Here is a 12,160-nt window from a genome sequence, read left to right on the forward strand (position 1 = left end):
AATTAGAATAAGAGTTAGGAAGGCATAGGATGTTTGGGGGGAGAAGCAGTGGGCCTTGGCGTTGCTGGGCTTGCAGCAAGTACTTCCTGCCTCAGTCATGGGACAGACGGGTCACTGATGAATCAGCTCCATGGGCGATACAGCTGGATCCCGAGAGCTTCCTGTACCACCCATCTCAGCCCTCTCCCCCACTTTGTGTGGTGAGATTGTGGGTGCGAAGCTGCTGTGGGTCCTCACCAGGGGAGAGAGGAGCCGAGCTCCCACCAGCTGTGGAAATGGGGTGGGCGTGGCATGGAGAGGGAAGAGGGAGGAGAGCAGTTGGGCAACATAGTGGTTTGAGGGCAGATGCAGCCCAGCGCGGTCCATCAGGAATGCCCCCCCCCCCCCAAGCCCTGGCATGGTATACCACCAGCAGTATGGAAATCTTTATCACAGGCTGTGCCTTAGTTGTCTGTCACTGTCACCAAATCCCTGACATGGAACCTAAGGGTTGGACTGATTTGTTTCGGTTCAGGGTTGGAGAAGACACAGTCCACCTCGTTGGCCAAGGCGTGGCTGAGTTGACAGTGGCAGGAACTTGTGGTCAGGACTCCTCTTGCTGTATGCTGGGAAGCAGAGAGTTCAGGCTGAAATCAGGGTCAGCCATTACCTCAGGCAGGTCTGACTCCTGATACCCAGTGACCCACTTCCTCTAGGAAGACCTCCTCTTCAGTATTTCTGCACCTCCCAGTAGAGCCTCATCAGCTGGGGACCAGTGTTCCGATAGATTAGCCTGGTGAAGAGGGCTGTTTGGCATATTGGTGCCTTTTTCTGTTGCTGGTTTGGTTTATTTTTTTTAAGTACTCTAGCACTTAGGAGGCAGAGGCGGGTAGATCTCAGCAAGTTCAAGGCCAGCCTGGTCTACAAAATGAGTTCCAGGACAGCCAGGACTGTTACATAGAAAAACCCTGTCTTGAAAACAAACAAACAAACAAACAAGTACTCTTAGCAAAAGTAACTTAAAGGAGAAAGGATTTATTCTCACGTATGGAAATACCAGGGCAGCAGGCGGGGAAGGCATGTTGGGAGCAGAATCCCGGCTGTTCACCCAGGAAGTGGGCCAGAGCAATAGAGGCTCAGAGCCTGCCCCCACTGACCCTCTTCTTCCAGAGAGACTTCACTTCCTAAGGGTTCCGTGACCTTCCCAAACAGTGCCCCCAGCTGGGAACAAGAGCTTACACACATAAGCTCTGTAGGAGACATTTCTCATAGCACAGCAGGAGACGATGGGCTTTGGCGAGGTGGTGAGTGGAAAGATGATGGAGAAATGGCGGTACCTCATCCAGATGGATGGTACAGTGGTGAATTCTGTCACCTAGAAGTGAGCCTCCGCCTGTCTAGATTAGATTGATTGCATGGGGGAGGAGCTGGCCTGAATGTACGTGGTGCCATCCCACAGGATTGCATGGAAGCCTCCTGTTTATGGAGTGTCTACCATGGCTCACACTGACTGCCTCTTCATCCCCAGCTTGGCTCCTGTTTTGCCCTGCCTGGGGTTTACTGAGCAAGCATGGGAAATGGAAGAGCAGGAAGGGGAAGAGCCAGGCTGGTCTACAGAGTGAGTGTCAGGACAGGCTCCAAAGATACACAAAGAAACCCTGTCTTGAAAAACCAAAAAGAAAGAAAGAAAGAAAGAAAGAAAGAAAGAAAGGAAGAAAATGGGAAAGCAAATAGAAGAAGTAGAAAGGAAACACAAAAAATTAAAAGAAGCACGGACGAGTTTTTGCTTTTTTTTTTTTTTTTTTTTTTTTACGTATATGGGTGTTTTGCCTGCATGTGCACCATGTGTGCACCTGCTGCCTGCAGAGACCAGAGGAGGGAACCGGACAGTTGTGAGCCACCATGTAGGTGCTGGGAGTCAGACCTTGGGTCCTCTGGAAGAGCAGCCAGGCTCTTGACCACTGAGCCATCTCCCCAGACCCTTTTTTTATTTTTGTGTAATAAGAATTGAACTGAGGGTCTCTGGTATGCAAAACAGGCACTGTACCACTGAGCCAGCCCCCAATCCTCTACCAGGTGATTCTAGGCAAATACTCTATTACTGGGCTATGACCTCCCCCAACCCCTCATGGGGGATTCTAGGCACATGCTCTACCACTGAGCCACACCCCAGCCCCTCACTGGGGGATTCTAGGCACATGCTCTACCACTGAGCAACACCCCAGCCCCTCACTGGGGGATTCTAGGCCGGTGCTCTACCACTGAGCCATACCCCAGCCCTGCACTGGGGGATTCTAGGCAGGGGCTCTACCACTGACCCACACCCCAGCCCCTCACTGGGGGATTCTAGGCAGGGGCTCTACCACTGAGCCACACCCCAGCCCCTCACTGGGGGATTCTAGGCAGGGGCTCTACCACTGAGCCACACCCCAGCCCCTCACTGGGGGATTCTAGGCACATGCTCTACCACTGAGCCACACCCCAGCCCCTCACTGGGGGATTCTAGGCAGGTGTTCTACCACTGAGTCACACCCCAGCCCCTCACTGAGGGATTCTAGGCAGGTGCTCTATCACTGAGCCACACCCCAGCCCCTCACTGGGGGATTCGAGGCAGGGGCTCTACCACTGAGCTGCAATGCCAGCTCCTGCTTTTTGCGTTTCTTCTATTTTGCTTTCTGTTCTTGCTCTTCCCTGCCCTTTTCTTGGGTGTTCTTTCTGGCCTCAGCAGTTGGTCTTCCTCTGGCCCCCTGCCTGAAGGCTGCATCCAACCCAAGGCACATCCTCTCTGCCGACCCCTGTTAACCTTTGCACGCTAGCCTGGCCTTGGTAGCCCAAAGGCTGGGCTGCTGCCCAGAGCTGTGTGCGTGACTGGACAATGCCCTGTCAGTCCCGCAAGCCAGCCCAAGCTCCACTGCCCCCTCTAGTAGCAACACCCAAAAGCTTCCTATTGGCTACATCCAGGCTGGTGTGCCCGGAGGGAGCCTGTAAATAGAGAGACTAGAGAGGGAGGAAGAGAAGTGGAGAGAAAGCCTCCCTTCCGCAATGCCTGCTGATAATTGGCTCTTGGGGACCAGCTGGGGACACAAGGGCCAGCTGGGCCAGGAAGTGTTGTACAATGCTCTTCTTTCAGGAGAGCCGCTGCTGGCCTTAGGTCCCGTGTGACTCCAGCGGAGTAGAGGGAACAGGGAGTTCTTAGAGGATGTTCTCGAACCTAGACCCCCCTCCAGAGGTGAGACGCAAAGCCCCTGCAAGTCCCCCCTCCCTCCACTCACACAGGCACTCGCCTGCAGAACCAGATCCGTCCAGACCAAATGATTTCTCTCCGAGTCTGGGCAGCAACTGAGTGGTATGGGGGAGCAGGTAGCGTCGAGGCTTGGGGACCCCCATCCTGCCCTGCCTTAGGTGTGGGGGCATATAGAAGGAGAAGCCAGAGTCTCTACTTTGGATCTGTGTTGTGTGGGTGGTGTGTTCATGTTCATATGTGTATGTGTAATATATAGACGTGTTCGTAATGGTGTGTGCACGTGGAAGCCAGAAGTCAACTTAAAGTGCCTTGCTTGGTGGTTCCCCGTCTTACTTTTTTCCAGACAGCATCTGCCCTTGAACCCGGAGATCATCTGACCAGTGAACTTTAGGAACCCGCCATCTCTGCTCTGTATCACACTCCCCAGATGGGATGATGGAGTTATGAGAATGTGCACCACACCTTTATTTTATGTGGGCGCTGAGGGTTGAATTCCGGGTTCATGCTTGCGTGGCTGTAGCTTGACAAGTGTAAGAAAATGGTAAAAACGTAGGCTTTAGGTCTTTTAAAGTGGCATTTACTTATTTATGAGAGGTGGAAGCTTACCAAGGCGTGCATATGGGGTTTACTTATTTATGAGAGGTGGAAGCTTACCAAGGCGTGCATATGGGGTTCACAGGACAATGTGCAGGAGTCTGGTCTGGGTTCTGGGGATTGAACCCAGGTCGTCAGGTTTAGCGACAAGCATTTTTTCCTGCTGAGCCGTTTCCACCAGCTCCAAGATGTAGTCTTTGCAATATAGATAGATGTAGAAGTTTGTGTGAGGTCGGATGGAGTATGAGGGCGTCATCTGGGCAAACTGGTCTTAACGGGAACCTCTACCCCAGAATTATCAAGGGTTTGGGTGCCTCTGAGGTGCCCCCACTCCCTTCTTTTGAGACAGGATGTTAATATTGCCTGGCATGGCCTTAAATTGCTCTGTAGCCCAGGTGCATAACGTAGAACATAGGAGCCTTGCGCTTCAGCTTCCTCCGCTAGCTGGGATGACAGGCTAGCACCTCCCAGCCTGGCCACAGCCAGCTTGCATCAAAGAGCCTAGCATGAACCAGACATGGTGGCACATATCTGTAATCCTGAGAAGACTTGAGGATTGTGAGTTCAAAGCCAGCCTGGACTAGTAAGCTTCTGTCTCAAAACTGTGGGGAGGGGAGCTGGGGATACAGCTTAGTTGGTGGCTTACTTGCCTAGTCTGTGTGAGGCCATCTGAAGCACCAAATAAATGGGGCACAGTGGGGCACACTGGTAATCCTAGCGCTCAGGAGGTAGAGGAAGGAAAATAAGAAGTTCAAGGCCATTCTCTGCTACATAGTGAATTCAAGGTCAGCTTGGAATAAATGAGACTGTGTCTCAGCAAAACCCAAAACTGGAGAATGTTAAAGCTCAGACCCTCCTTGTGTCTCAGAGGCCTGAGAGGCGGTGTGAGCAGAAGCTGAGCTGTAGCCGAGAGCCTTGGTGGGGCCTCCGCACCCGTGAATATTTCTGGAAGTACGCCGGGTATACCGGTAACACTGAATGCGCTCCTGTGAGCACCCCCAGCTCCAGGAGAGGACGTCGGGTAACAGCTAGGTCGGGGGAACCTATAAGTGCCCCAAGTGGCTTTTACGTTTATTTATTGTGCGTGTGTGGTGGGAGTGCGGTGCGTGCCCACACGTGACGGTCGGAGAATAGTTTATGGGAGTTATTACTATACTACAGTGCAGGCCTGGGGCTTGGTGGCAAGCATGCTTAACCCACTGAGCCATCTTGCTGACTCGGGAGTTAGTATCTATTACACCTGCCTTTGAGGGAGTTTCAGGATTAGGTTAATTTAGATGGGAAAACCCACTCTAAATGTGGGTGGCACCGTCCCATTGGCCTGTATAAAAAAGTGAGCTGCTGGGTGGTGGTGGCCGCTGTGGTAACACACGCCTTTTATCCCAACACTTGGGAGGCAGAGGCAGGTGGGTTGGAGGCCAGCCTGGTGTACAGAATGAGTTCCAGGATAGCCAGGGCTACACAGACAAACCCTGCCTGTCTGGGGCTAAGGAGGGGAGAGAGCTGAGCGCCAGCATCCATCTCTCTCCGCTTCGTGCCTGTGGATACAATGTGACCAGCTGCCCCACCTCCAGCTACCATGCCTTCCCCACCGTGATGGACTGGACCCTCAGCCTAGGAGCCATGAGCTACCTTTTCTCCCTCGTGTGGCTTTTGTTAGGAATGAGAAAAGCAACAAAGACCCGGCTTCTTCACCAAACCCAGTGCTAGATCAGGTCTTTCGCAGTTGTGCTGGACCCAGGCTTGGAGGCAGTGACCCTTTAAATACAACACTGAAAAAACCCACCTCATTTATAGTAAGCCCCTATACTGCTCAAGAGCCTTCTGTGGGCCCCCAGCATCAGTGTGTCAGTGGCATTACCATCCTCTCCCTCACGGTGGGAACCTCAGCTAGTTCTAACCCGTGAGTCTTTCTCATAGGCGCTCAGAGAGGTGATCGATGGGTAAAATGATTTGATCTAGAGTGTGGCAATGATTTGCTTCAGAATAATCCAGGGAATGAGGGCTCAGTGGTTGGTGGTAGCTGTGTCTCAAAATAAACAGACAGACAGCTAAACAGAGCCTGCATTGGGCCCAGTGACTGGGGATGCCTGCACCAAGCCTGTGATCTGTTTGATCCCTGGGTCACACGTGGTGAAAGGAAAGAATCAACTCCCACGAGTTGGCCTCTGACCTACGTGTGTGCATTTTGGCAGGCAGGCATCCTTCCCCAACCTCTCCCCCACCCCCCCCCCACCCCTGCAATGCACAAAATAAATAAATAATTAAAACCTTTTTAGAGAAGTCAAACAACAGAGGCTTGGATGGCGGCTCAGGGGTTAAGAGCACACATACTGTTCTTGCAGAGTGCCTGAGTTCAGGTCCCAGCGCCCACATCAGGTGGTTCACAGCGCTAGCCTCTCCTAGTGTCTGCACTCACATACACATACCTGCAGTCAGCCACACACAAAGACATAATCTTACAAAATAATAAACCTTTTCAAAAATCCCGGCTACCAACTAGCTTCCATGATATGATGCCATTTGTGCACGTTATTCACGGGTCTGGGAACTCTGTTAAAATTAGCACCAGGGTCTTGATTTTGAAAACAACAGGAAAGGAATAATTTCATGTTTTTCCGTGTAATTAAGGAAGGAAAAAGGATTTGCCCTCTAGCTGGAAGATGACCAAGAGTGGATGGAGGGCCAGGGGAGTTTTGTTTGGTTTATTATTTGGGGGAAAAGTACTTGCTCCAGCTCTTGCGTGAAGGTCGGGGAGCACTTGTGGATTGGGATCTCCCCTTCTATCTTCCTGGAGGTCCTGGGAGGAGCACCCCGACTGCCTGGCTTGCCGTGCAAGCACCTTTACCCACCGATCCCTCTCGCCAGCCCTCAGTGGGAAGGTTTAGAAATGGCCGAGGGATAGCCGGCTGGTCTCAGGCCACAGTGGCTCCCCAACACCAGCATCTCTTCCTCTTGTACTCCGAGGAATAATGTTTCCCCGGGGATGAAAAAGCCTTCCTTTGTGTGGCCCCCTAATTACCAGGCTGTTGTGCCAAGCCAGCGAGTAGCAGGCGGGTGCAGCAGCTGGGCATAGCCAATGCCAGGCAGCAAAGCCTGTTCCCTTGGGACAGCCTGGGACAGCTGGTCTGGGAGCACTGCCCACCTCTGCCCTCCCTCCGACCCCCAAGCTGGGTACCGGCAGAGGATCTAGAGGGCCCTGGATGGTCTAAGGGCAATCAGAAACCCCAAGGGTCATTGGAGGGGGGGGGGAGGAGTGGAAAGTTGGGAGGGTCTCAGCCACTCTCAGAGGCTTATTTATTTCATCTCCTTCCCCTCCCCCATCTTGTTTTTGCAGACTGTCAGTGTCAATAAAGCCATTAATACGCAGGAAGTGGCCGTGAAGGAAAAACATGCCAGGAATATCCTTTTGGATGTGATCCTTGGGAGGCCAACCCTGGAAAGGGGGGTCAAATATTGGGAACTGAGGTCAGGAGGAGGCTTCTCGCCTGCCAACAGGAAGAGTAACTCTTGCCTGGGACAGAGGACTGCCGATGGAAGCCACTTCCGGTCTAACTACAGACCCAGAGAGCACTCGTCTCAGACACCCAAGCCTGGCAAGGCCCCAGGGACCCAGGAGGCCATGCAGCCCAGACCTTTTCTCTGTATTTAGTTGACTAATTGAGGGATCCATTAACACGCTAAAGCAACCTGGCCACCAGGTTCTCCCAGAATCCCCCAGTCCCTGCCTGTTACATAGTCCTGGCTGGCAAACCCACTCCCCACCCCTAAACCTCTCTAGCCCAGATGCTGGGCTGCCCTTCCCTATACAACCCCACCGTTTTGGTGACCTGGCCTTTTCAGCTCATCTGTTCTTCCCTCTCCCCTCACGGCCCAGCTCAGTCTGGTCATGTCCACTTTGCACTCTCCCGATGTCCCTGCCTATGGCTGTGCCCTCCGTGCTGAGCTTCTCTCCAGCCTCCACTTTTTGATGGTTTTTGATGGCGGTGGTTGTGAGACAGGACCTCATTGTGTCCTACAAGTTGGCCTCAGAATTGGGATACTCCTGCTCTCGATCCCACTGGGATTGTAGGTGTGTGCCACCATGCCCAGCTTCTCTCCCTCACTTTAATAATGTCTGAGAAAGCCTCCTAAGCTGGCTCAGCTGGCAGAAGCTGGTCACGACGGACATCCCTCGTCTGGTTCTCAGAAAGCACAGTGGGCCAAGGAAGCTTGCCTTCATGGCTGCCCTCCGACATCCACACATGTGCTGTGGCACGCGCCACTCACGCCCACACACGCATGGCATCCACGTGAACAGTGATCACAGGCACAACAAAAGTCAAAGAGGGAACCCCGTTTAAGGTGGTGGCCATGCGCTGGAGAGATGGCTCAGGGGTTAGGAGCACTGGCTGATCTTCCAAAGGACCCAGGTTCAATTCCCAGCACATGCACAGCAGCTCATAACTGTCTGCAACTCCTATTCCAGGGATCTGACACCGTCACACAGACATAAATGCAGGCAAAACACCGATGGACATAAAATACAAATAAATAAGTTATTGTTTTAAATGGTAGCAATGGTCCCAAGAGCCCTACCCAGCCAAGGCCACCTCTAGCCCAGAGGTGCAGATTAGAGGGGCTGTCTCTCTCAACACACTTCCATTCCTGGGGACAGTGGTGACCCTAATCTCGGCCACTGGGAGGATGAAGCAGGGGGATTGTCATAGTTGGAGGCCAGCCTGGGCTACTGAGTGAGGGGGCAGGGGACTGGGAGTGTGGCTCAGCTGGGAGGCTGCTTGCCTAACATGCCCAGGGTCCTCGGTCCCAGCCAGCCCCAGCCTGGCATAAACCAGATGTGTCCTGTGTAGCTGTAATCCCAGAAATCTGGAGGTGGGGATAGGAGGATCAGAAGTTCAGAGTCATCCTCTATTAACAAACTAATTCCAGGGCAGCCGGGGTACTTCAGTGTTGACCCAGTCTCAAAACGACAGGGGAGGGGGCGGTAAGATGACTCAGCAGATGTAACGGAGGTTGCTGTTAAGCCTGAGGACCCGAGTTCAGTCTCGAGACCCCCGCATGGAACTGGTTCCAACAAGCTGCCCCCATCTTCTACACATGTACCTGGGCATCTGAGTTCCCACACATACACATGCACACACACATAATTATAATACATAAATAAATGAAAATGTAATTTTTTAAAAAAAGACAGTTCCTTTTTCGGGGAAACTTATAAAATAGAGAACAAGATATTTTAATACCCTCAGCCTCCAAACTGCCGGAGCATACGTGTAGAACTGTGGGGTGGCCGGGCGGTGGTGGCTCACGCCTTTAATCCCAGCACTCGGGAGGCAGAGGCAGGCGGATCTCTGTGAGTTCGAGACCAGCCTGGTCTACAAGAGCTAGTTCCAGGACAGGCTCCAAAGCCACAGAGAAACCCTGTCTCGAAAAACCAAAAAAAACAAAAACAAAAAAAACTGTGGGGTCACAGCGGTGAGCGGCGCCCCACCCTCCTTGCCAGTACCACGTGCCAGGCCCTTGCTTTCCCTGACTCCCCTCTCACCGTGCATCCTGGGCACCCACCATGAGAAAGGGGCGCAGACATTTTGGTCCGTGGTTAATCGACTGCCTCTGTCCAGCAACGCCATGCTATGCTGGAAGTTCTGTCACGTCTTCCACAAACTCCTCCGTGACGGACATCCAAACGTGAGTCCCTGGGGCAGCAGGGGAGGCCAGTGGCGCATGCGGAGGGGGGGGGGGGACGGGAAACTGATTTCCGCTCCTATCGCCCGTGGCCCGTGACAGACGCCAGCGAGCAAAGACGGGAACGGAAGCTTTAAAGATATATTTTTATTTAAATGTGTGTGTCTATGTGAGTGTATGTCACATGTGTCCAGGTGCCTGACGAGGCCAAAAGGGGGCGCCAGATCCACTGGAGTTGGAATTCCAGGATGTTGTGAGCCTCCCAGTGTGGGTATTGGGAAACAAGCGCTCTCTGCAGGAGCTGTGAAACACCCTTAACTGCGGAGTCATCTCTCCTGCTCCAGGAACTGAATCTTTAAAACTATTTTATCCAGAGAACCAGGAATTAGAGAAGACCGTGTCTCCTAGCTCATCTTTTTTTTTTTTTTTTTGGTTTTTCGAGACAGGGTTTCTCTGTGGCTTTGGAGCCTGTCCTGGAACTAGCTCTTGTAAACCAGGCTGGTCTTGAACTCACAGAGATCCGCCTGCCTCTGCCTCCCGAGTGCTGGGATTAAAGGCGTGCGCCACCACCGCCCGGCTCCTAGCTCATCTTAAGCCAGCAGATTATATAGGGAGAAGGGGGTGGAGACAAAGATTGTCAATCATTTCAGGGTTCAGCCTTGCCCATTTGCTGGGGTGATCCCCCATATTTCTGATCAAGAAATCCCACTTTACTTCTGATATTTGTGCCTCTCATTATCATCCCTTGCACCCTTCTCTCATTCTGTGGGTGTCTGGGCTCAAATATTTATTGATGGGCTTGGTCAGGTTAGTGTCTGCTGGTGTCAGCCTGTGCCAGAGGCATCTGGGCCAGGAGGCGGTGTTACACTCCAGCTGTGTGAAGCCAGCAACATTGTGTATGTACTGATTATGCTAAACAGCATGAAGTACAAGTTTCTTTGTAACATAGAATATGGAAGCACCACATTCATCTCTCCTGTCCCCTATCAAGAGCAATCAACAGGCCTACAAGATAATCCCAGGAGCCCAAAGTGGAAGGAGAAAACTGATTTCTGAAAGTCATCCTCTTATCTCCTTTTATATGCTGTGGCTCCTGCTACCCATTCACACACACACACACAGACACACACACACACACACACACAATGGAAAAAGAGACTGCTGTCTGCTGCCATAGCCCTGGTCTTTGATTTCCCATAGGAGGTGGGGTCATCCCTTCTGATGGGTCTCTTCCCCACCTCAGCCCAGGAAGATTGTCCTCTGGCCACCCGTGTCTCCTCTCATGGTTCTTCTCTTCTTTTCTAGGTGCTAAAAGACTCTCTGAGATACAAAAATGAATTGAGTGATATGAGCAGGATGTGGGTAAGTGTGGGGGTGCACAGGGGACCCCCTAATCCTCATACCATATCATCAAGAGCGTGGGATGTAACAAGTTAGCTTCTTGGTTTGGTTTGGTTCAGACAGTGTCTCACGGAATCCAGGCTAGCCCCAAGTGACTATGTTGCTAAGGCTGACCTAGAACTCATGATCCTCCTGTCTCCCCTTCCTGTGTGCTGGGATTGCAGGGATGCATGGCCACGTACAGTTTATACAGTGGTGGGGGAAGCAGGCACCCTGCCAACTAAACCACATCACCAGCCAGCCCATCTCTGATTGTTTAGCTTCTTCTGTGAGGGGTGAGTCGAAGATGTCGGAAGCTACAGGCAAATACCAAGTCCCCAGAGCTTGTCCTGGGGACATGAATTCCATGTCATGAAATTAGGGTCCCTCACAGGGACTTGTCATTGTGCTTGTGCCCTTTGTGGTCACAATACATTGCACTTTCAATTCTTTGTTTCGGGGCTGGAGAGATGGCTCAGCAGTTAAGAGCACTGGCTGCTCTTCCTGAGGACTAGAGTTCAATTCCCAGCATCCACGTGATAACTCCAGAGATCCAGTGACCTCTTCCGGCCTCCTCAGACATGCTTACATGCATACACAGACCCCTATGCCCACAATGCGCCTATACACCTAATAATATAAGATCAAAAAAATTAAAGTTTTATCATTTGTTTGAGGTCTCCATACATAGCCCAGGCTAGCCTAGAACTTTAGCCTCCTGAGGGTTGGGATTATATAGGCATGCAATGGGAAGGTGGGGTGGGAACACAGGAGGGGTGGAGGTGGTAGGATATGCATTTGTATGTGAACACACACACAGTCAGCCCCCGGCATTGGTCCGCAGTAGCTCTTCACCTTGTTGGGTTTGTTTTTGTTTGGTCTTTAGGTTTTTGAAGCAGGGTCTCTCTGTGTAGCCCTGGCTGTCCTAGAACTCACTGTGGAGACCAGGCTGGCCTTGCCTCACTGAGATCCTCTTACCTCTGCATCCCTAATGCTGGGATTAAAGGCTTCTGACATCACCCTACACCAAGCCTTACACCTCATTTTAAAGATTTATTTATTTATTATGTATACAACATTCTGCCTCCATGTATGCCCGCATGTTACAGATAGCTGTGAGCCACCATGTGGTTGCTGGGAATTGAACTCAGGACCTCCGGAATAGCAGCCAGTGCTCTTAACCACTGAGCCATCTCTCCAGCCCTTACACCTCATTTTTTTATTCAGGAGCTCACTGATCTTGTGGCTCACCGATTAGGTAGAGATGGTTGTCGGGTG

General features: G+C 51.9%; 1 protein-coding gene across 2 annotated transcripts in view; it reads left to right on the forward strand.

The window, feature by feature from the left end:
* Hip1 (huntingtin interacting protein 1) overlaps positions 1 to 12,160 on the forward strand; it is a 125,395-nt gene that overhangs the window by 67,646 nt on the left and 45,589 nt on the right. For both annotated transcript variants that reach the window (XM_041648290.1, XM_041648291.1), the window contains exons 2-4: positions 7,155 to 7,218; positions 9,363 to 9,505; positions 10,808 to 10,864. In XM_041648290.1, coding sequence (XP_041504224.1) covers positions 7,155 to 7,218; positions 9,363 to 9,505; positions 10,808 to 10,864 — 264 coding nt within the window. The remainder of the gene's footprint in view (positions 1 to 7,154; positions 7,219 to 9,362; positions 9,506 to 10,807; positions 10,865 to 12,160) is intronic.

Source organism: Microtus oregoni, unplaced genomic scaffold (assembly GCF_018167655.1).
Source record: "Microtus oregoni isolate MIOR12 unplaced genomic scaffold, Mior012 000003F_ref0000135, whole genome shotgun sequence".
Classification (NCBI taxonomy): domain Eukaryota; kingdom Metazoa; phylum Chordata; class Mammalia; order Rodentia; family Cricetidae; genus Microtus; species Microtus oregoni.